The 25,232-nt window shown below is 45.1% G+C and overlaps 1 protein-coding gene across 1 annotated transcript in view; it reads left to right on the top strand.

The window, feature by feature from the left end:
- Positions 1 to 25,232, top strand: part of LOC119395813 (S1 RNA-binding domain-containing protein 1-like) — a 95,384-nt gene that overhangs the window by 18,679 nt on the left and 51,473 nt on the right. Inside the window, exons 6-9 of the mRNA XM_037662818.2 lie at positions 1,157 to 1,304; positions 3,090 to 3,186; positions 11,152 to 11,311; positions 13,786 to 13,997. Of these exons, the coding sequence (XP_037518746.1) occupies positions 1,157 to 1,304; positions 3,090 to 3,186; positions 11,152 to 11,311; positions 13,786 to 13,997 (617 nt within the window). The remainder of the gene's footprint in view (positions 1 to 1,156; positions 1,305 to 3,089; positions 3,187 to 11,151; positions 11,312 to 13,785; positions 13,998 to 25,232) is intronic.

The following is a 25,232-nucleotide window of genomic DNA, read 5'->3' as shown; positions in this document are numbered from 1 at the left end:
CGCCATCATCGTCCTCGTTGTCATCGTCCTCCTCATCGTCGTCTGTTGGCGACGATTTCCTTGAGACACCAACAGCGCAGCGGCGAGCGCGTCAAAACAAAAATGGCGGCTACGACGTCATCACAACTTGTTGTACCGGCTACAACGGTTATGTAGGGGAAGTAGGGGGGTCACCTCGGTTCACCTCCGAGGGTGTCAATGCAATAGGTGCGCCCTATAATGCTGGATCGCGCACGCGAACTTCAATATTCATATAAAATATGTTCCAAGCTTTATTCGCTGTCGATATTTCGCAGATGGTACACGCACGTACACGGAAATCGATCTAGCAGGCTATCTCGGCCGCGAAATTTTGTGTCAGTACCCCTTTAAGGGGCATGACAACCTAACGCGCGGTGTCCCAACTCGTCGCACATTTGCTGTAAAAACAAAAGATCTTTGATTTGAAATTGTATGAAAGTGAGGTTCATGGTTGCCATGCTTCCTATATGTGCCACCGGAGATTCAGCCCGCACGGCGTCATGCGTGCATGATTCCCTCTATTTTGTGTCTTCAAACACACAATTTATTTTGTTAGTCGCCTTTATTACAGAGTACCCACATACAGTACACTCTTTAAATGGAACCTGAATTGACCAGGAGAATATGTTCCACTTAAGAGGAGTTCCATTTACTGATAGTGGTGCGGAACTCAAGTACAAAACCAATCATATTAAGAGAAGTTGTTTCATCTAAGCGGCTCTTCCGTTCAGGAGTTTGCTGTATATTTATGGAATTGGCAGCAGTGTCGGGGGATAAATGCATCTACCTAATAGAAGTCAGTTGGTTACTTACGAACATGCTGTGACAGTTAACTCACTGACAAAAACTGGTATTTGCTGTAACAGTGCTTGGTAGTTTTTATTGCTCATTTGTTTCGCCTGTTAGTTCTGCTTGAGCCAGTAAATAACCTTTTTGTGGAACTCAAGGCCACAGAATGTAGGCTCTGTGATAACCCTATCAAGCAGTAACATCCTTTTTCTTGCAAATCGAGATCACTAGCTAGGCACGAGTTTTGACAGCGACATCCGTTTTCTGAATGATCAAGATGGCTTGTAAGATAAGCGAGAGGCTGTTATGTTTAGTGCTATAACGTAATCTTCATCCTTTCCTGCAGTACGCCCCATACAAGGAGTCCAAGGGCCGTTCCCTGGCTCAGAGGGCCAAGAACCTCGGCCTCGAAGAGACGGCACAGCAGATTCTTCGGGGAGAGGCCACCGTCGAGTCCATCAATCCCGAGAGCCTCGTCAAGGCCGACGTCAAAGGTCGGGAAAGCTTGTCGTCTCATGGTGCTTGATAAGGGCGAACACGAAAAAGGCCTTGACTTGCTGTTTTTGTGCTTGTACGATGCAAGGTGTTCTTCTGTAACTAGTATTGACCGTACTGTAAATCTCACTAAACATCTTAAAAGAAAAAGATGTAGCACTTACTGCTCCTCTGTTCTTGCTCTAATTTCACAGCAAAGGTCATACTACTAGTTTATGGTCTGGATAAATAAACGAGATGCTTGGAGCAGTTTCCTGGTTTTTAAGAAAAATGAGTGAAAGTTGATTTCACAAGAGCAAAAATTGACAGCCACCTGTTTTGGAGTGCAGAAGCTACAAGGAAATTCATATGCGTCTCTTGGCAAGAAGGTTTCTTAGTTGGCGAAAAATTCGTCCTGGTCTGGGCATCGAACCCCGGACCAACGCCATCTTGGGGTGGTCGCTCTAGCAATTGAGCTAGAGGCCAGCATTTTGCGCACCACGAGGGTGACTTAATCGACAACTTAGACCATGGACACCTAACACTTTGCATATTCAGTGTCCATGTGCTTTGAGTTGTAAATTAATTTGCTTTTGCTCTGCCAAATGCTTGCCATTTTGGCTAGCTCAATTGTTAGAGTGACCATCCTAGAGTGGCTTTGGTCTTGGTTTTGATGGCCAGACCAAGACGAATTTTTTGCCTCTTTTCAATTTTTTGCTTGTTTTCAAGAAATCCACATGAATTTCCTTGTAGCTGTGTGCTACAAAACAGGTGGCTGTCAATTTTCTCTTTGAAAAGTTGATTTCCTTTTCAAAAGTTGATAACGTTTCCTAGCTTTAGGGGCAGCAGTTACCTTCCCCCAAAACTAGAAAACGTCTTTCTTAGGGGCGAAGCTTCTTTGGGTGTGGGTCTCTCCCTCCTCTGTAGTATGTTGTAGTAGTAGTAGTAGTAGTAGTAGTAGTAGTAGTAGTAGTAGTAGTAGTAGTAGTAGTAGTAGTAGTAGTAGTAGTAGTAGTAGGTAGCCACCTCTAGTTCTTGGAGTGTTCACTAGATGGCGCAGTCGTAGCCACCTCTAGTTCTCAGAAAGATCCCTAGATGGCGCGGAGGCGCTCGCTGCGTTGCAGATGCGTGCTCTAGTCCCCCCTCCCCCCTCTCTCTCGCCTCGCGAGGCCGACACAGGCAGCGTCTGCTAGCGAGTTTCTTGATTGAAAAAACCGACTGCTCGCGCTGCACAACCATTCACTGACCACCCCGTATATATAGGCACTTGATTTTGTGCGCCAAGGTAGTGCCTGTGTGAGATTTCTCCTGCGCGTGATTAAACAATAAAACTTCACAGTGTACATGTAAAATTAAAGTGAGCTGCAAGTTGCCATGACTCTCATCGACCTTTTAGTATAAACGCACCCGATCTCACGTCGTTGATGATGTACTGGGCAGAATTCACGGTAGATTCACATATGGCACGTGTCATTGGTGGAAGGCAATCGTTCAATTTAGTGCGACGACGTATGCTAGGGGGACCGTTGTAATAAAATCCGCTCGCTGTTGGCGCGCTTTCACTTTTGCTCGGAGTATTCATGGTTTACCGATAATTCCCTCCGGAGCTTCGCCCCACTCATCATCATTCACCCCGTGGATATGCTGTGGATTTTTTTTTCTTCAGTGCACTCTAACTGTATAATTTTGATCCTATGTGGTTTATCTCCTTGCTAGTTTTTTAATGCATTTTCATAGCTCCTGCGGGGCCCGAATTGGGCACGCTGGATTTTCTTAAGAACTAGAATGAGTAAATTACATTCCAGGGTTGCAGTCGGCCAAAGAGGTTCTGCTCGGTTGGCAGCACATCCTTGCCGACGTCCTCTCCAAGGACAGGACGGTCCTTGACTACTTGGCCAACATGTAAGTACTATACTACGTAGCGTGTATTTTTCATGCTCTCATTATTGTCCTAATTTTATTAGTAACCATTACATGGAGATTTGCTTCGTTTTGGCTGTGTTTTTAATCGGTTGGAATCGGAGGTGTCAAGAAGCGCTTGTGAAAAATACCATTTTTAATCTGACACACAAGTCTCTTCTCATTACAATGGATCACCATAATCCGATGGAAAATGTTTGTTTCATTCAAAGTCTGTATCATTTGAAATCACAGCTGCGGGTTGTGTTGAAACGGTGGATTTTTTAGTCGTCTAGTACGGGTACAGTTAAATAGTGGCGGGCACTGCAGAAATAAAGCCATAACAGATGCTGCTTCACCTCCGAGGCTGCTTTGTTGCACCATTTGAAGGATACTTTTGCAAAAAAAAAAAAAAAACTGCATGATTTGACTACTTGCACCAGCAGATGTTTCAATTAATTGCCTTAAAGGGGTACTGACACGAATATTTTCAGTTATCGTTTTTTTGCGTCAAATGAAAGGTCAAGCCCTCAAGAGCCTAGAAAAGGTAGTACTAAGTGCGAGTGCACCCTGAGAAAGAAATTGCAGTATGTTTTTAAAAGCTAGTTTCGGTTCCTACTGTACCCTGACGTCACAACACGGTAAGAGCTTCTCGTCACGTGCTCGCACAACATATAGTGACGTTTCCACGGCCGCTCCGCACCGTGGCTCCGTTGGTGACGCACAAGCGGCCATTTTGGAAGTTTTGATGACGCACAAGCGGCCATCTTGGAAGTTTTGGTACCTAACGTCATCATAACTAGCCAGACTGCTGCGTGAAGTCACCAGACTTTGCACTGTAGCCTGACGTCGAGCTAGTGTCGATGTCAGTAGGATCGCCATAGAAAAATTGACTTTATTACGACATTAAAATATCTTATCAGCATTTGCTGAGCTTCACACTTGCTCAGAGACGTCTCTGCATACAGGAGATTTGTATGGCAGAGTAAACTCGCCTTCGAAAAAAGGTGTCATTACCCCTTTAATGTGTTAGCAGCAACAAGATTAGTGCCTATATTGAAAGCATGGATAAAAAATTAAACATGTTTCGTAGTGTTGAAGTTAAAAATATGAAGTGTTCTATGGACAAGCAGTCATAAAGAGATATATTTAACTTTGTTATATCAAGAATTTTGTTATAGTGAAGTTCATTACAGCATGGACCACTTATAACGTAAGTCTCCGGAGTTGCGAATATCCGTACCATAAGCGGTACCGCACTATAACCAAAACAACATTTTTGAAAGGTTGCACGCGTGCAAAACATGACCAACAGACAGGCGCACGATTCCGACTATCGAGGCATGCGACTGGGACGTAACTTTGCATCTGCTTACATTTGAAAATGTTGAACGGTCAGCATCCGCGGACCTGCGGTGCCTACATAACGAACGCGGAAAAAATGCGCCGTCACGGGAAGTCGCCACGGTAACACACTGCGCATGCGCGATGTCGAAAACGGTGGCTACCACAAACCACCACTCGAGTGTTTCACACGCACGCCCGCGTTTTCGTTAAAGATGCAAGTCACCCCTTCTAAATGCTACAACTGCAGAATGTTTCATTGACTCGGCACCAAACCACAACTTCTGTAGTCCGCGGCCGCCGACATGGCAGCTAGCGCTCGTTAGGCCTAGCGTGCGCGTTGCAACTTGGTATGTCGTCGCGAGAAGCTTGCCCTAGACAACACGGAGATCAGGCGTAGAAGAGATCGCACTCGCGAGCTAAACCGAGGGCATCACAGGTGAAACGAAGTTTCGCTTCGCGGTCGGGAGAACAGCCGCGGCAACTATCCTGAAAAAGTCTTTCAAGCTTGTAGGTCCGCCTGTTGGTGGCAAAGGGGCATGGCTCAATTGCGTCTCAAAGCATTGTTATTTGCGGGGGAATTGAGGTTGTGCGCACGATATCTGCGCTCTACGATGAAGCAGCTATTTTCCCGACGGAGACAAACAGCGCTTTTTTTTTTCTCTCCCCCCACTCCTTGTTCGTTTGTTCCTCAACCCCTCCTCCTTCGTAACGCCGTCGCCACTCTCTCCCCTGCCAGCGCATCTCCGCTGAGAAGCATGCTCGCTCCTTCGCATCTCTGAGAATGTTCCGGCAGCCACATTATAACTGGTCTTTCATCTCGGGGGACTGCACAATAAGTGGTATGCATATACATGGAGTTTTATGGGAGGGTAAACGGGAGTCAGAAAAAACCGCATTAGAGCTGGTACTGCACTTTAAGCGGTTATGTTATAAGTGGTCTGAGCTGTATATCGAGGCTTGAATGTAATACTTTTCACCATGTGCATGGTGCTCTGTGGTCATAACTGACTCTTGAACCAATAAACATTACACGTTATAGTATATTTCCATATTACGTTCATGTTCCTAAGCTGGCTTCTAGTACAGTGTTCCGGATTGCCAGGGTATGTTACTTCCTGAGAAATGTGGTACCAGCTGGTAGTTAGATCAGTTTTGTTGCGTCGATGGTGCCTTTTGTTAGCCATGGCAGCTTCAAGACAACCAGCTAGTCGTAATAAAGGCAGTAACAAAAGATTTATGATTCTAGTTTCAGCTGGCTGTTTTTAAGGCACATACAAAAGCAGTTTACTATGCTATCACTGTGTAAATTTAGGGGCATTTCGCAAGACTGCATGAATTTTTACTTGTGGTACCCATTGGTCAACTTGTCAATTCTGACTTGTGAAAAAATTAAACCCACTGTCACATGGGTGGTCCTTACTGAAGCTGCTACAGGAATTTACACATAGGAATGTGACACGCCAACCATAGAGCTATCAGTTTTCACGCTTTATAGTTTGTACAGGTTTTGTAGCATGTGTGAGTGTGACGTATGAGGCATTGCGTCAAGGGGTACAGGATATATACGTTAATACTAGGCTTGTGCGAATAGTAAATTTTAGGCTCAAAGCGAATTCGAAGCGAATAGTGATTTGGCCGAATAATTTCGAATCGAATTTGAAGAGTATATGTCACATATTATGAAGAAAAATCAGAATATTTGTCATGACCCAACTAACCTGCACAATGATATTTTTAAATTGAAACAAGGCATCTGCAAGTGTCATTCTTTTTGGTTGAAAGGAAGTGGCAGCAACTCTGAATAGTACTAGCAGGATTTGACTTTCAGTAGAATGCAAGTGATAACCTGGAAAATATGTTACATATTAAAACTTACTATACTTAGAGCATATAAGCCGGTATAACGAGCTTTTAAACTTAAAAAATGATGAATTGATGTGAGGGTAATATGTTGGAGCACTGCACAGGCCTGGCCCGGGCCCTGAACTCGTTAAAATTTATCCGCCTGAGCCCGGCCCGGCGACTCAAAGTGAGACCCGGGCCCGGCCCAAACCCGAGAAAAAATTTCGCCTACCCAGCCTGGCCCGGCCCGGCCCGGCCCAACCCCAGATCGAGCCCAACAGAGGCCCGAGCCAATAATCTAGGTGGTGTTGCCCAGGGGCGTAGCCAGAAAATTTTTCCGGGGGGGGGGGGGGGGGGGGTTTCAACCATACTTTATGTATGTCCGTGCGTGCGTTTGTATGTGTGCGTGTATATATACGCAAGCAAAACTGAAAAATTTCGGGGGGGTTTGAACCCCCTCAACCCCCGCCTTGGCTACGCCCCTGGTGTTGCCTGAAGATAGAATCGACTGCAAGAGCGTTTTAGGCGGCAGTTATCTGCACATGCTTGGCGCATGCTTCGCTAGCATGTATGCTTTAACCTACAGTACTGTACTTTCTTGCACTGGCTCACCGTGGAAACAGTTCAGAGGACATACTGGATATGATGGACGTTTGTTCGACAGTGGTGTACTGTACCCAATTTTTTAGGAATACCATAGGGATCATCAAGAGCGTTTTGTAGCAGATACTGTAAGAAGAAAAGTGATTTTCAGTATGAGTCCGGTTTTGATAAGGAGTGCAATAAAAACAGAGGGGACAGAGAACAGAACGTTCTCTTCACTTTGCTTTTTGCTCTCTCTATTGAAATTTAAATGGTCACGAAAGTGAAGCAACGAATTGGCTCAGATTGATAAATTGTAGTCTGAGAAATCTAATGTCGTTAGTTTCACCAACAGAGATTCATTATTAATGGAGAAAATCAAGGTCAACTTTTCATTTTTAAATTTCGCGACAAGTTCTCACACGTGACAACACGGATTTCAAAGTGCATTTTTCGTATTTTGGTGACTTTGGCTTGTCGAAATTTCTTGAAGCTTCGTATGTTAAATCTATGGGCCCCCCCTCGGCAGACAATGCACTTCATTTTTACTGATCATAGAAACTGCGTCCGATCTAGCAGATGCCATCACAACCTATGACGTGTTTGATGCAGGAATTTCGTGGTGGCGTTACCAGCCATAATTTCTTTTTGCGGGTTTTCGCACTTCTCTTGTGTCTTCTCGCTGCAGGTGTGGTGATTTTGGAATTGTGAAAGAGTAATTTGCAAATACGCCAACAATCGTTTCCTCCTTTTAATGTCCCTCTAAAGCATGCTGTAACGACAAAGTGCATCCTTCTGGATGTGTAGCACATATATCTTCATCATAATAGCACCTTGCCAATCAAGAGAAGCACAGGAAAAAATTCAAATTTATTAGATTTCATGTAAATACACTAACCTAGATAAAAATTATAACGAACCGCGCACATCACGTGCACTTTGGAAATACACTCAAACCTCATTATAATGAAGTTACATCTTACACAAAAATAACTTCGTTACATCCAAAAATTCGTTATAAAGGTATATTCCTAACACTGTATGTATAGCAAGACCATTTTTCATTTACTCCGTTATAACCGATATTTCGTTATATCCGTGTTCGTTATATTGAGGTTTCAGTGTATGCGTATGAGAAGCCAAATTTGTCAGCATCTTTTTCATATACAACACCACTGCTATTATATATAGTCTATAAATTTTTGTGGCAATGTTTATGGTTTATTTGTTCGCATGTTATTGTACAAAAAATCAAATTATAAAGAGGTTCCACTTGAGCACACCATGCGCCGTTGCACCACATGTCCTGCCGCACTAAAGTTTCTTGCACTGCTTGTGCTAGCCACAGGGGCGCACATCTGCATTAAGCAATGTGAAGGCGTCGACAGTCGTAGTTCTTAAATTACACCACTGGAGCAAGTTAAGGATGTCTTTTTGGACCTCTGCAGAATGAAAATAGCTGTCCAGCTGATCCCTTCATTTCTCTCTTCCCAAATGTTGTGCCATTCTTCAATATAATCTATAAATGCCTCTGAGTAGGGCGTCTCCTTGCACTTTGCAGCAGTGTTTGTTAGGCACGGCTTGCACAGGGCTCTTTTTTTTTTCCATATTATAATGGTGTATGCCTTCCCAACGATGTTGTACCGGTAGAAGGTTGCCTACGCTGGTAAGACTACACTGGTAGGAATGGCAATAGGTGGATGAAGTGATTGCGATCTATTTTCGGGGTTCATTCCAGTTTGGTAATAAAGGTGTGAATAAGCTTCTTGACATTTACTCATTGGATGCATATGATTCGAGGTAAGGGGACATCCCCCGGTATGGAATTCGTGATTCTTATTTCAAGCCAGATATTTCGTCAAGCTAATATACGTTGCCTTTAAACATGAATATACATGTTTATTGGACTTATGCTATTTCTGCACATTCCAATGCTGTTGTGGCAGTATCATGCAGCTCTCGCACTATATAGTGCAGGGGTCTCGAACACGCTGCCCGCGGACCTCTCGCTGGCGGCCTGCGGCTCACACATGGCTGTCTTCGTTCCATCTTTTTTTTACTTTATAAGTATGTTCTTGAGCTACACAGGCATGCAGGTCTAAAGCATTTTTTTCGTGAGGCACCATCTGCAGCCACCATGCGTTGATACATAACCGTGAAATAAAACTGTGTTGCAGAATTGGTGTCCATAGTTTAGTCATTTTGGAGATAGGTATTGATATATTGGTGGAAAAATGCCGCCAAATACCCTTCAGAAATGACCAATATATGAAATCTTAGAAAGGTCTTTAAAATTTCAACGTTAGCTGACATCTGCTAGAACCTATTCTTCCGGGCCCGGGTTTTCGGTTAGGCCCGAGCCCGTGCAGTGCTCTATATGTTCATTTACCCTTGAAGTGGTGCTTCACGGCAGTGCTGATGTCCCCTGGATAGGTGTATTCACGGCATAGCACCCCTCCACTGCAGTGAAACCACTTTTACAGGGGGGTTACAGGCAGACTAATATACACCTATTCGTTCATTTCGAATACTTCGAAATTTCCACTAATTTAAATTAGAATCGAAGCGAATTCGAATACTGTAACATTCGTTCGAATATTCGAAGCGCTCGAATATATTTGCACAAGCCTAGTTAATACCCTGGCCAACGTGTACGAAGATTCCATAGCTACAGTGCTTCTCCCCCCGAAAAAGGGAGGAAAGTTACAATTGCTAAAGGAGTCCACCAAGGAGGTGCGTTCTCTCTAGTGTTGTTCACTGCATGCACAAAAAAATTTTTCAGACTACACTGGCAAGAAATAGCAATAAAGGTTAATGGAGAACATCTTGGTAACTTACAGTTCGCAGATGACATTGCGCTCTTCAGCAATAACGGCGATGAAATAAAAAAAAATATTGAAGACCATCACCGAAGAAGTGGGAAAATAGGATCTAAGATAAATACTGCCCCGTGCACTTCTTTCTGCACTTTCATGTGACCAGACTACTGCTTGTGTAACCATTGCTCAGTGCAGGTCACATCGGAATGTCTCGGAACCTTGCTGATTGCTTTAGACCGTTCCGATACGATTGCACACACGGCGTGAGTAGTTGAGTTTATTCAACTACTCACGCAGTGCATGAGTAATTGAGTTTTTTGTGGAACTAATGTGGGCATCTATGATAATGCTGGAATTTTCAATCCTGCGAGTGTAACAGCTGCTGCATTTGATGAACAATCAGATTACTCAACGATCGACTGTGCTCCCCGCTATCGTATTTTGAGTGTTACTTGTACATTGAACGAACGAAGGGAATTTTTTCCGAGGGACTGGATTATATTTTAGGCACAACCAAGCGAATAAAACGTGCAGTTAGGCCAGGGAAAGCATAGAGGACTTTAATTGTTGTCTTTCTAATCGTGACTTAAATTGACATGAACTATTCACCATTTTTGTCGGTGGGATCTGAACCCAGAACCTTTGAATTACGCGTCCAATGCTCTGCTAATTGGACTACGATATAAGGCGCTGCCCCATCCACTTCATCGGGTATTTCTGTGCATTTGATCTGTGCTGGCTAAGATTCCCAGGGATTTCTTTGCATTTGTGGCATAGTGGTCAGTGCATCCTGCTTCCATGCTCAAAAGTCCTGGAAATCGGGGATTTGATTTCCCAGTCAGGCAGCTGTGTCAAAGTTTTTTTTTCCTGAATGTCTTCTTAAACTACCCACATGCCCTTTATTGATGTTAGTTCCATGACAGAAATGACATGCGTCAGTTCTTGTTGGACCCCGACATTAAAACACTTGTGTTGAAAGATTTCAAGCATACAAAGATCAAGATTGGTGCAAAACACAATGGCGGGACTGGACCTGACGTTCAATCTGAGCCACCAACATTGAGGTGCTGTGAGACAGGTGCCGGAGGTATTCCAATCGCACCTTCATTATGGCGAGGGCAGGGTACCTGTCACACTGAATGTAACGCATCTTCACAAGAATGAGCTTGAGAACGTGAAGTACATTATTGCAAGCATTAAAGATTTGAAGAACAATTAGATGACCCTTTATACCTACCTAAAACAAACATTCTGATCTATTGCCTAGTACTTAGTGTCTAGGCCAGCTAGTGGCCAAACAATATTAGTATTAATGTTCTTTATTTGCTTTTCTTATTCTTTCTCATGGCCATCTTTTGTGTGGTGTTCATGAAACCAGGGCCAAGTCTCCTGGCATCCTTCTGACGGCCAGCAAAAGTGCCTCGGCAGCCAAGCTGGAACGGCAGGCAGTCGCCGACGGCACGCCAGAGATCTGTGACAAGAAGTACGACAACTACGCCAACTTTTCCAGAGACGTGCGGTCGGTGCAGCCTCACCAGGTGCGTGTTGCCAACCTTTTGTTTAACGTGCACCATCGACAAGTTTTCTAGTGAGAAATGGCAGGGTATCGATTTTTTTTTTTAGTCTGATTTCAAATTTAATGCTGCAATTGTTGCATTAAAAGGCCGACTGCATTTAAGTCTTTTTGCGACAAAATTACTGAGCTTGGAGACACACCGCACACAACTAGCGATTCACGATTGGCCACGTGAGGCGGTAGATGCCACACTTCTACGAGGCAGGGGTGGTTTTCACTTGGTAGCAGATTGCATATTATTATGAACATGCACTGATGTATTGGGGAAAGACGGATGTGTCGAACAAAGACTGTGCCATCATGTCAGCTGGTCTACATGACCCCATTATAGCTTCAATATGCCCCTTATCATCATCACTCTGCAGTATCATTTGTCATCTGCAAGATTTAGTTTCTCCTGTATGTCAGTAAAAAGTAAGCAAAGGCATTGCAGTAGGTATTTTAGACAGAATTTAGGTATTGCATTTATTTTTTTGTTGGGTAGTGGCGGCACACGTCAGGAGATACAAATTGTATGTGGTGGTTACTGTGTGCTAGTGTTTAGTAAGCAGTTATGCCGTGTTCCTGGCAGGCATGCAATGACAAGATTTTACAGTATCTCAAAGCAAGACGGATATTCAAGGGAAGCTGAAGGCTTGAAGTTTGAAAAAGTCTTTGAGCTATAGCAATGTTGCTGGCACCATAGTCGGCAAGCTCGCTCATGAGTTGACTCACTCAGACTCAGATCGAGCCGTTAGTCTGAGTCTGAGGGAGTCTGGGTGAACAATATTCTGGTGAGTTTGAGTCCGAGTTTGGTTGAGGAAGATTTTGGTGAATCTGAGTCAGAGTGAGCCCTAAGTGCAAAATATATTTCTTGAGTGAGCGCCACAGTTTTTGCCGAATTGTAGTCCTATCAACTCAACTTCAGCTTTTCTATCAGTCTTATGTCGGCTCACGTTTATACTCACGTCAGGCCCGTATCCAGGAATTTTTTTCGGGGGGGGGGGGGGCACTTGGTGAAAACCTTCACTTTTTGAAAAAACACCTATTTTTATTATTTATTTTTGGTAAAAAACACGTACTTCATCAAAATTTTGGGGGGAGACCTGGGCCCCTAGGGCCCCCCCCCCCCGGCTAAGGGCCTGACGCACGTCTACTCACACATACTTTAACACCCAAGCTTTCATATGTCAGCCCAATACTTATTGATCAGAGGCATGAGTTATGAGGGCGGGGTGGGTGCTTTGACATCCACCCACACAAACTCTTTCATGGGAAGTTCTTCCTAAAAATTTCTCGTGTGAGTCGCCTTTTTCAATAAAAAAGTTCCAAGTAGAGCACCGGTTGTGCAAGATATTGGTGCTAAGGAGCATTGACACCTTGGTCGACAAAGGTAATTATACACTAACGGACTCATAAGTTGACTCACTCAGACTTACTCAGACCGAGATTGGGCCGTCAGTTTGAGTCCAAGTGAGACCAGTTAAGAAAAATTTTGGTGATTCTGAGTCCGAGTGAGCCCTAAGTGCGCATATATTTCATGAGTGAGTCTGAGTGAGCTACAATTGTTTTGCCAACCTCCGGCTAGCGCCAATGTTTTGACAAGGGAGCTTGCCAAGTGTACTGTCTGATTGCTTATGTTTTTCGGTGCGGTCTCAATGTGCATGTTAATTGTTTAGTAGCACTAATTGTTGCAGCAATGTTACCAGAACTTGTGAATGTTGCCTTAACGTTGCAGACATTGCATTGAAGACATTATGGCAACAATGCATGCTACTACTAGGGTTGTTGAGACTTTGGTAGGCCAGGGTGACAAATGTGCTCTTGGAGGAGATGATAAGCAAACAAGAAACCTTATATATGGTGTGTACAGGGCTAACAGAATGTAGCTGTTAGAGCCCATCATACTGTGCGGGCTGTGGTGGTGATTCTCTAAAGGGAGGCATTGTGCATTAAATGGTTTTGCCAACCCATGACCGGGCATCGTAAAACTAATAATCCTGTTAGTCAGTAATTGAATCAGTTAAATCATCAAATCTTGCTGTTTTCATTTCATATGATGCATGTAACCCATCATTGGTTTTCTATCTTTTAACACTTGCATGAGAACATTAAGCACGAGAACTTGAACATTACACTTGCAATACCTATCATTCATTCAGTTGGAGTGCTTGAAATTCTGCTACTTTCAAAGTCATGTTGTGCACCTCTCTTTTTTCCTATGTTAATATTGTTACTGTAAATTCTAATATGTTGATGCTGATGTTGCTAGTTTGAAGTTTCTCTACGTACGTCCGTCTGCCCCCCCCCCCTCTTTACGTAGTTCCTTTCAGGGCCTGCGAGTCATCTTTAAATAACAACTGGTCAACCAATCTGGTCAGCCAATTAAGAGGGACATTTGTAACATTCGAATAATTGAGTTGCATTGGTTAATCCTTCATCACCCCTGTGTGCCAGGTGCTGGCCATCAACCGCGGAGAGTCTCAGAAGGTGCTGACGGTGAAGCTGGTGCTGCCGCCGCGGTTAGCGCCGGGGCTCAAGCACTTCTGCGAGTCGTGCCTGCGCAACATGGGCGTGAAAATGCAGGGCCAGACGGCACAGCTGGTGCGAGACTCTATCGAGGACGCCTACACGCGATTGCTGGAGCCCCACCTCCTCCGCAGCATAAGGTGGGGAAAACAATGTCTTGTGGGTCTTTGCCTCAAACGGCAAACTTACTTTCATTAAAGGGACACTAAAGGGAAGAATGATTTTTCTCGTATTAGTAATTACTCTCTCACAGTACCAAAATCACAACACTTGTCACGAGAACATGTTTGGTAAAAGAGAACATGTGCAAAAAGGAAATGTGGGTGGCGATATCACCTCGAAGTTCCCATACCAATCGCCACGGCATCATAGACTTTGTCGGCTTCTACTAGGGCCTCTGCAGTTCCTCATGGGTAAAAGTGCAGTACATTGCCCTCAGTGGGGGCCAAAGGCTTAACAGGCCAAGTTTCAGGAAATCTCATTAAGCCCAAGTCGCCAAAATACGAAAAATACACATTGAAATCTGTGATGTCATACGCGAAGATTTCAGTGCGAAAATGAAACTTTGGCTTCGATTTTCTCCTCTAATAGTAAACTTATGATGGTGAAATTAACAACAGAGTTTTCAGAGTGCAGTTTATCAATCTACACTGATTCATTCCTCAACTTTACTGTCCCTTTAATGAAGTTCCGGGGGCTTGTACATGCCAAAAGCAGGCTGTGATCAGGGGCATAGCCAGATATGCTTTTTTTGGGGGGGGGGTGTTCAACCATACTTTATTATATTCGTGTGTGCATTCGTCTGTGTGTGTGCATTCGTCTGTGTGTGTGCATATATACGCAAGCAAAATTGAAAATCTTTTTTTTTTTTGGGGGGGGGTTGAAACCCCCCCCCCCCTCCCTCGCTACACCCCTGGCTATGATTATGAGGCGCGCTGTGGAGTTGGAGGCGCTGGATTTACTTTGACCACCTGGGACTTTTTTTATACACGATGCTTTCGCATTTCACCCCTGTCGAAATGTGGCCGCCCTGGATGGGAATTGAACACACGTCCTAGTTCTTGGCAGTGCACGATTATTGTCGTAAGCTGCCATGGTGGATGTAAATAAACATACTTCATAATGTAGGATCCACAGGCACAGCATGAATAAGATGAGCCCATGCTTTTAATTTCAATAAGGTCAGTGCGAATATTTAAGGCGCTTCGAATATTTGAATGAGTATTACAGTAACGTAATTATCTTCGACACGGATTAAAAACTTTTTGAAATTTCGACGCATTCAAAACGAATGAATAAAAATATACAGTGAAACCTCGGTGATACGAATCTCACGGGACCACCAAAAATATTCGTATCATCCGAAATTCGTATCACCAGAAAGCATGGAAAATTAGCATGCGACAAAAGAAAGCTGGCGTACATTTTCATTTATTGTTTTTTCAGGGCCGCAGCAACGTCAGGAAGAACCCTGAATGATTGTCGGTTAAGTTTTTAGATGTCGGCAATCATACCATAATATACGGCCCGTATGCGCGTACTTATTTAATGAACCAGGTGCGTTGTGACCCGCGACAGTAGTAGCTCCTTCCAAATTTTAGTATGCTTTTTTGTATGACACCGAAGTACTGCAGCAAAAGTAACAAAACAAGTGCTTTGACGCGATGCATCGAGGCCACAAAATTACAGAACCACGGTCCTATGTTACGATTTTGTTATCGCGGAGGTATTGAGGATGTTTTTTGGGATAATTACGGCCGTGCCCGCACAAGTGCGACCTCAACAGTCGCGCATTTTGACATTGTGAGGCCTGACTCCTTCGCCGAGACCGTCCTCACCTTCTTTCGGTCCTCGTCCACCTTTCATGTGATGTCTGATGCACGAGGGAGGCACGTGTAAACACAGTACAGCGACAGCAGGCCGCGTCGACGCATTAGAAAAAAAAAAGCATGGTGCTAATGTCCTCTGTAATCTAAACGCGAAGTCACACGGAGGCACATAAGAGCCTCAAAGATTCGCGCTCGCAATCTCGGAGACCGTGACGCGTCTCTGAAGGTTTATTCTGACCGTAAGAAAAGTGTTTTCCTTAAACCGTGATTCTGACGATTTGGCGGTGCGACGCGCATGCCCACGCTTGCGTTCCCGCGCTCGTACGTGCTTGGCGCGTCTTCCGCGACAGCGCGGACAGGACCTCTTCGTACCTGGCCGGTAGCGTACGTTCGTATCAAGCGTCGCTGGGCGAAAATCGGTTCGCAACAACCGTACTTCATTACATTGCAGGCCAATGGGCCTTGGCCGGGACCAACGAAAAAATCGTATCACCCCGAAATTCGTATGAGCTGTGATCGTATCACCGAGGTTTCACTGTACATATTGCCCTATGCTACCGCCCTGAAAAGGTGGTTTCATTGCGGCGTGAGGCCGCTATGCTGTGAAACAGCCTATTCAGAAAAAATCTACAATGCCACAAAGTCACACTTCAAGATGTGCATATTAAGTGAAACCTGATCACTTTTATTTTTATTTAGTTTAAAAGCGTAATATACAAGCCTGTGAGGGCTGTTGTAGCAAATTTTACAACTTAATGTATTTTACCACTCTTAACTCACACCTGCTACTACTATATTAATTTACCTAGCGGTTATTTCATAATGATTACTAGAGCTGTGCGAATGGCAAACTTCTCGGTGCGAAGCAAATTTGAATATTAAAGTTTGCGTGTGCATTGAATCCAATATTTTTCAAATATTTCTCAAATATTTTTCTAATACTTCGAGGCAAAATTACAGAAAAAGAGTTGCAGAGGATCTCTAAGCATACTCATATGACATAACAACATGAAGCCGTTTCTTCTGGCTAGGTTGGTGAAGCACTAGAGTGCTGGTGTTACATAGTTGTCTTATTAAGAATGAGGTAATGCAGAGGACGAATGGCATTTATTTACATGATTAGGTGCAACCAATGTGGTGTCGACAACGCTTTACATGTGAAAGGAAAAGACGCTATTTCCTCAACCTCTCCTCCTCCTTCAACTTCTGTGGAGGCCCAACTGATGTGGTGGACAAGGGCGCGCTCCCTTCAAGTCCGGAGTTCCTTATCTGCCCCATAGACGTCAATGTATAAGAAGATCTGAAATTTCGGACACTGAAGCTCTTCGGCATGCAATTTTTTGGACTTCATGCCCAAATTTCAGGTCTGAAGTGGCAATAATCAAAGCCCCCACCTCTGCATCGTCTATCATCTCATAGGTTCGAACCAGTCATCTCGTAGGTTCAAACCAGCGCTTTCGTGAGTGAATCTGTTTGTGTCCGTAGCAGAGTCTGAAAGGCAGCTTTGCTGGACTATTACGACGATCTGGGCGAGTTGGTACACCACCGTAAAATGCCAAGCAAGCGTCCCGACCTGAGCAAGCGCCCCCCTCCCTTTTTCGGGAGATCTGAAATAAGAGCCAGTGACCGAGCAAGCACCCCCACCCCCTCCTTCCCTGCGGCCACATTTTTTTTCAATACGAGCATCACTTGTGTAATAAGAACCACAAGAATGAGTACACTGAATGCGTATCTAATGTTTTTTATGAAATTCAGTTGTCATGTAGTCGGTCGTACCTTTCTTGTCCTTCGTCTGTGCAGCGCTGCACATTTTTCCGAAGAAGCTTTGCTGGATTGCCTGGGTGTTATGGGGTGAAGCATATCGAAAATCTGAAGGGGCCACTGTCACGGCGCAGTGCGACCATTGTCTTTACGGATAAGCACCGGAAATGCATGGAGGCGTGTCGGCAGGTGTGTCGGCAGGCGGCAAACGCAAACGTGCCCAACACTTCTGATAAGCACCTTCTGCTGACTGCTTAGTATTGCATGTGGCCTAGCGCAGTGGTATGCGTAAACCCCAAGGAGGTTGAAAAAAAACTTCTGGAGTGGAGGCGGCGAGCCGCCGCTGAAGCCGACGACCGCCATATTGCTCCGGGCAGAAAACATGTCGGTCGTCGCTTGAGCCCGCACGGAAGTTCCACAGGTGGCGAATTTCTCCGCTCCTTTGGTGACAAGCGAGTGTTGTGGATGTCTCACTTGTTCGACTGCGATCTACTCGATAACCACATTTACAATTTGTCGAAGTTTACCAAGCTGTATATAAAAAACGCCGGGCCTGCGCGCAGCACAGTCACAGCGAAAGCTGAAAGAGCGGCCTTTCTAGAGCCCGTTCTAAACTCTCTTGGGGAAACTAATACAAGTACACTTTCAAGGTACCCACTACGTCGCAAATCATAATTTTTGTGAAGTACGGAAGCAATCACTATGCCATTATTCGTCTTTCTGCGGATAAGTGAGGTGCCGCTACACATCTGTAAGGCATTATGTGAACTTTGTTCATGCTGCCTGTGGTTCCTGGATGAAGAATTATGGCTGAGCCTTTTGTAATGGATTTGAAGCAATTAATGATCCGGTCACTCGTTGCGCAATTAGCATTATGTGACGCCTGGTCGTTATTTTACTCTTCTGACACGCTATATTACACATTTAACGCAATTCCTTGCCCGACATGACGCCTGTAAGGATGTTTTTGCAAAGGAGTTCCAGTCACTAGCGTGGCTCTGTGGTAGAATACTCGACTGCCATGGAGAGGACCCGGGTTTAAATCCCGTATGAGCCTGTTTATTTGTATTTATTTCATTTTTCTTATTTCGCACGATAGTAGTTACGGACACCGGCGGCGGCAGCGGACAACCATCCCACAGATGTTGTGATTTGATAAAAGCTTTCGCTGTAAAATCAGGCTTCACCACATTTCAAAAGAAATCAACCGGAAGAAAATTCGGCAGATCCCACGCGTTGTGGGAATCTGTTTCATGCGAAGCAGTCAGCGAGTACTGCTATGCTGTATTTTATGGCTTTGAGCCAAGCGTTACGAGGTGGATCAACGTGTTTTTGTAAGTGTAGTAGCTGTGTGCACATCGTGGGCTTACCAGGCACGTCAACACTGGCGTTTAAACGGTAACTTTGAGGTGCAACGTAACGTCAGCCCTCACGTTAGAAAACACACGTCAGTATTATCGAAACTAGGTGCACATTATGGTGCAACCATGTGGATATCATACGTAACTTTCGTTAATGTATTCCTCTGGGCCGAGCAATGCTTCAGTATAGCGTGCTGAAACATAGGAATATAAATGTAATGTTTATTACACTACTATAAAAGCGAAGCCAACACTGGAACCGCAGACGTTAATCTGATATGACGCCTGTATCGTAGGAGTACATACGTACTGTGCATTGCTTTTTTGCAAAATTAGATAGCCAGCACCACAACCACACTTGACGTTGCACAGACATTACGCCTGCATAGGCTGTTTTTCCGAACCAGTCTATATACCCGACGTACCTTTGTGGTAGAATACTTGATTGCCACGCAGAATGCTTGGGTTAGATTCCTGCTGTGATCTTAATATTTATTCTTTCCATTCGTCGGGTCAACGCTGCCGATGTCGGTTTTTCTTAACGCTCTCGCATTTAAAGTACCAATGTCTGTTCTCGCGGTTCCTGGGTAGATATAAACTGTCAATCACATGTGGCGCATACCCGTACACCACGGCCAGTGGTAAACGGCTATGTGCCACATCAGGCACGTAGCCAGAATTTTTTTTCGGGGGGGGGCCCAAGGCCTAATTATTCGAAAGAAAGTCTTTTCATGGTAAAAAGAAAAAAAAGTTGCCCGGGAATATAAAAGGCTGGACGAATTTCGGGGGGGGGCCCGGGCCCCCCGGGCCCCCCCCTTGCCTACGTGCCTGTGCCACATGTGTCTGGAGGAAAGGGTTTGACGACCTACGCGACAGAATTTTCCCGTTATTCATGTCATGATACGACAGCCATATCCGTCCAATCCTCTTACCCTCCCATGCCGATTTTGGTCTGCACCAAGTAAACGAGGCGATCATGAGAGCACCTCGGCGTAGGTGGCTAGGCAGATAGATTCGTAGATAAAAACGCTGAATGTGCCAAAGGTTCGCTAAGAAATGCCTCGTATTTAAAACTCCCAGAGCGGAGTAAGAACACGGCTGACAATTAAGGACTGTTATTTTGAAAAAAATTATAGACGAGTGTAAACAAGAGCTGCAGCAAGCTAGTCAATTAATCTGCTTTCGTATCTCTTCTTTTGCTGTGTTTACTTTTTAAGGACGCGTGTTTCATACGGTTAGTTTCGTGATTGTGTGCATTATGATGCATTTTGAAGTTATTTTGGGTTTGTTGCTGTATCGATTCACGTATAAACCACATTGTATATTCTTCTTTTTTCTTTTGAAGTTGTGTAAAAGCCGGGGGTGAATAAAATTTTATGTACCACTTATTAACTCCTCCATGTGCTTCATTTCGGGAATGCTGGAAGCAAATTCTACGTGTTATCAGGCACGCTTCAGCCCATGTATAATGGTGTAAAAAACTGCCTCCTTCAATCCTGCAGGACAACAAAAAAATTCGGCCAAATAAGTGACACTAACTATCCAGTTCTCACGCTGAAACGCCCCCGCGGAAGCTCACAATTACGCTGTCCGCGCTCAAGCTGCGCTGCCTCTTGCCCGGAGCAAAATGGCTGCCAACCGGTTTCCCAGGCTTCACCCGCTCGCGTGGGCGCGTATAGGGGACCTCCACTCCAGAAGTTTTTTTAAAACCTCCTTGGTAAACCCAAACACGCCACGCTGCAGTTCATGCAGCCTGTTTATGCGAGACCACTAAGTGCGCCGCACAGACGTGTTGCCTTCACGAACGTAAGCAGCTCGCCATCGCCGCGTCCGTGTGCGGCCAGGAACGGAGTGGGCATCACGAACACTTTCAGACAAACGCGTGTGTACAGTACAGCAAGCACCCCGGCAGTGGCGGCATCGCTTAGTTAACGATGTGCTGCACACAACTAATAACAATTGGCTTCATGCAGCAGCAAATGCTGTGTGTTGGCGGAGATATGCGTGTGCGCATAGGGGAAAGCTTGACAAGTCGTCCGCTCTTCCACAACAGCCTTAGTGTTCTGCATCATCGTTTCCAAGCGCTCCATGCGAGAGAGCCATGATCTATTCCGCACTTTGCTGGTATCAGCAGCGCTCATCACGAGACACAAATTTGCAATTGGTGGTTGGCACGTAGTTAAGCGGGCTTTGTGGCAGGCACCAAATGTATTCACAAGAGCCTTGGCGCACACCAGAATGCCTGATAAATGTACTGGGAGGCATTAAAGCTATTTCAAACGTGGCTGTGGCACTTGAGCGGAATAGAAAAAGCATGAATTCGTTTTCTCAGACTGCCTGATTTTTCAGACAATTTCGCGCTTCCTTGAGAGTCCAAAAAATTGGACGTTGACTGTATTTATCTTCCGGAAATTCGAATATACATTGAATGGTCAAATTCCGGTGCGAATGGAATCGAATAGCAAACACTATTAGAAAAATATTAGAAAAACACTATTAGAAAAAGTTCGAATATCCGCACACACCTGCATAAAATGCCTCCCTTCTTATTTCATTTTTGCCCTTTCGGTAGTTACTCAGAGCCATTTTTTTTTTTCCATCGCTGCTATCCAATAAATCCCCACTGCCTCTCTGACTTCTTGCTTAAAGGGACACTAAAGAGAAACAATGAATTGGTTTAGATTGATAAAGTGTGCTCGGAGAACTCTTGTATAGTTTATTTCACCACCATAGGTTTATTATTAGAGGAGAAAACCAATATCAAAGTTTCATTTTTAAATTTCGCGCCAAACTTTGTAATTCGTGACGTAAAAGATTTCAAAGAGCATTTAACGTATTTTAGCGCCACTGGCTCGACGAAATTTCCACAAACTCGTTATGTCAAGTCTCTGGCCCCCTCAGAGGACAATGTACTTCGATTTAACCGATTAGGAACTACGTAGGCCAAAGCAGGCGCCGTCAAAGATATGTGACATCACGGCAAATGGTGCGGGAACTCCAAGGTGGTGTCGCCACCTGTATTTTCTTTTTGCGCGTTTTCTCGCTTATTAAGCGTCTTCTCGCAGCAAGTGTGGCGTTTTTGGTATCGTGGAATACTACTTTACTAATGCGAGAAAAATCGTTTTGCTCTTTGGTGTCCCTTTAACGTTCTTTGTTGCCGTATCGCTTACACTGGCAGCTGTATACTACTTGATGGTGAGTCTCCTAGTTCTTTTTCTCCACTATGGGTCAGCGCGGTTCCTATTGGCCTCAAGGCCCACCACTGGAAACGCCGGCGCCACCGTCGGCGTGACGTGGTTGGCAGGATCACGTGGTCTCAGCGGCTGCGTCGGCTGCTTGTGGCACACTGCTGCGTGCTTTGAAAACGAGTTTCAAGTCCCACATGCGCTGCGGTCTGTTCAAATTCGGAAGTTTTCTCACATTTTCTACTCAATTGAAACCATTGTAATAGAGTGGCTGCCTCCGAAGGCGACGAACATGAGGCTCTACCGCTCGGTGCCGCAGTGCCGCGCTTACGCAAAGGAGCCCAGTGTCAGCCTGCACTGGTAACCGCGGGACAAGAAACAGCGTGTAGCATGGGTTGTGAAGCTAAGAACCGGCAAGTAGCCATCCGCTACGGGTCTTGTGTGCAACAAGCACTTCCGCGACGAAGACTTTTGTTACTGCGTCGGGCCTGCGATGTTCGGTGAGTAGCAGACAGCGCGCACTGAGATGATGGCTCGCGCACGCTTCCCGCCGGCAAATGATGCTTATCTGCCACAGGATGGTAAAAGCGCTACCTTTTACCACGTGCGATGCCATCTCAGAACCCTCCAATGCGACCTCTTGATCGTCGGCCCCGTGCTCAGCGTCCACAAAATCGGCTGCAGATGCGCAGGTCATTGTTTAGATACGTTAAATTAAAAAACGCACAGGGTCCCTTATGCATTCGTTAAAGATGACTAGAAGGCGAAAGCCATGTTCTTCTTGTCAGTCGATGTACTGATTCTCCCGCGCCCCCCTCCAAAAGCGTTCTGCGCCTAACGGGGTTTTGCACGGCCTCCGTGACCGATCACGGAGGCAATGCAAAGCGACCAGGACGTGTGAATACGTCATCATGTGACGTCACATTATGTGACGTCATAATGACGCTACATATTTTGGCGATCTGTGACGTCATGATGACGTCATATGGTGACACCATCACGTTACGATTATTTTTTGCATCAGTCGTGTTGACGCCGCCGACGCGGGACGCTGACGGGCAAACTTCCCATTTGATGAGGCATGCATTGCTTCATAAGCTACATAAATTTTGCATTGCCTCCGTGATGGGCCCATCGGCCAACCCCATGTATTTTCTTGGAGCCTCATTTATCTACGTGGGAAAGATGCCACCCTGTTGGCGTTAGACACGACACAGCTGCCAAAATTGCTGGGGTACTCGCCGAATAATTACTATCCTGTTTTGCGGCTGCAGGTTGCAGCCGCAAAATACCCACATGAACTTGAAATAGCGGTATTCACCTAGTTCACCTAATTCACCTAGTTGGGTCCTAGTTCACAGCCGACGTTTGCAGAACAGGTCCGGCAAATGTTACTGTAGTTTCTTTTCCTAGGCGTCGCATGCTACTACATGCTTGGTCTCGTAGACTGATTCTTCTTCCACCAGCAATCTCGAAGTGGTGAAGCTTTGGTCTATGAATTTGTTTATGACAGAGAGCGGCAAGTTCACTGGAATGCAAACGGAACGATAATTAAGGAGCATTAAAACAAGGCGTTGCATTTGCTCACGTTTTGCGTAGGCACCAAACGAAACGAATGCGCGGAATAAAGAAACAGAAGCAGCGGCATTTGCCCGCTGAGAAGACCGATCAATACGCAGTGCGATACAACTTGTCAAATGACATTGAAACATACCCTAATTTAGTCCAAAAAAGGAAAAAAAAACTGAATCGTCGGGACGGCAGATCACAAAGTTGCCATGCGCACCGAAGCCGCAGTTGTAAGGAAATTGTTTTTGAACTGCTGATAGTGTCCGCGCAACAGTAGTTGTTTGTTTACTCAAAAATTCTCATATTTTGCGGCCTAAAGTTCACAGCGCGGTGCCAAAACGCGCTCGTAGCAAAAGCGAAACCATCAGTACGAACATACGTGCAGACGCTCATACATGCAGAGGCACCGTCAGTCGTCGCGAACCTTTGCGATCGCTGGCTTGAGGCTTCTTTCTGTTATGCACCGTTTGGTAATACAGGCAGTCTACTCTAACGAGATATTTCACATAGTTTGCACTCAGCAAGTGACTACCTTTCACGCAAGAGGCCGGTTCAGGGGTCTCCAACGTGGTGACCGCTTGAAGCGGGTGCTCGGTTTTCTGCAAAGAGACAGCGACTGTAGACTATCTTGTGCTTTCAGTTGACATTAAATGTTTATTTGACATTTTGACATTAAATGTTTATGATTATTTTGACATTATTTGAAAATGATTATTTTGACATTAAAGAACACAGTTTATTTCGAAAGTACTTACAGAAATGCCCTGGAGGACTTCCGCGAGGTGTTTTGGTAGAGCGCCGACAGCAAAACCTATGGGGAGCGCGCCGGCGGTATCCTGCCTAGTACGCAATCGAGGCGCGTCCGATAGAGGGCGACTCCGTAACTCCTCGAGGCCAATGCAAATACAGAGTGCTTTGAAGACAGTGCCATCTTGTGGTGTTGAAAGGAACGCAGCACCTGGTCATGTGGTTGCCACAGTGTGCCCAATCAGAAGCGGTGCAAAAGCAGGCTCAGTAGGCAAGAGCGACGTCACAAAAACTCTGAGCAAGTGTCAAAAAGACGTTAATCACATCAAAACAACATTTTTGACGTTTATGATGTATTGTACAACACTGTGAGTGTCGTACATTATGTCATAAAAGATGCATCGTACAATACACTGGTGTCTCATACGGCACTCACGCGGCAGAGTATCGTAGGTCGCGTGATCTGCTGCGGGTGCAAAGGTGAGGAGCAACGAGGGTTGTGCCAAGATGACTGGCAGTGTAGTGCACACCATCTTGCCCATTGTGGAAAGCAGGCCTTTACTGGTCTGCCGAGTTTCACTGGTGCATGACAGCTACATAGTGGTGGAGGAAACAGCAGCACTGAAAGCTTTAGCTTGCACACACCTTGCTGCCAGTGCTTTTTTTCATTGCAGCAGCATTGTGACCAGTTGCCATCATCGAGGGATGTTTGTGTCTGTGGCATCTGATGCATCGCTTGTTTGATTTGTGGTCTCATGAATATTTTATGCACGTTGTATACTGCCATGCTCTGTGTAATATTCTGATGCTTTGCGTTTGCAGCAGTACTGAGACATTTAATTCTTGAGGTTGGGAAATGCCTGCTATAAAGGTTTAATACAATCATTGGTACTTTCTAGGCTTGTGGCAATATTACTTTATTG

The sequence above is a fragment of the Rhipicephalus sanguineus genome, chromosome 6, assembly GCF_013339695.2.
Source record: "Rhipicephalus sanguineus isolate Rsan-2018 chromosome 6, BIME_Rsan_1.4, whole genome shotgun sequence".
NCBI lineage: Eukaryota > Metazoa > Arthropoda > Arachnida > Ixodida > Ixodidae > Rhipicephalus > Rhipicephalus sanguineus.
Note: the sequence above shows the minus strand (reverse complement) of the source record. Positions and strands in the feature narration are given on the sequence as shown.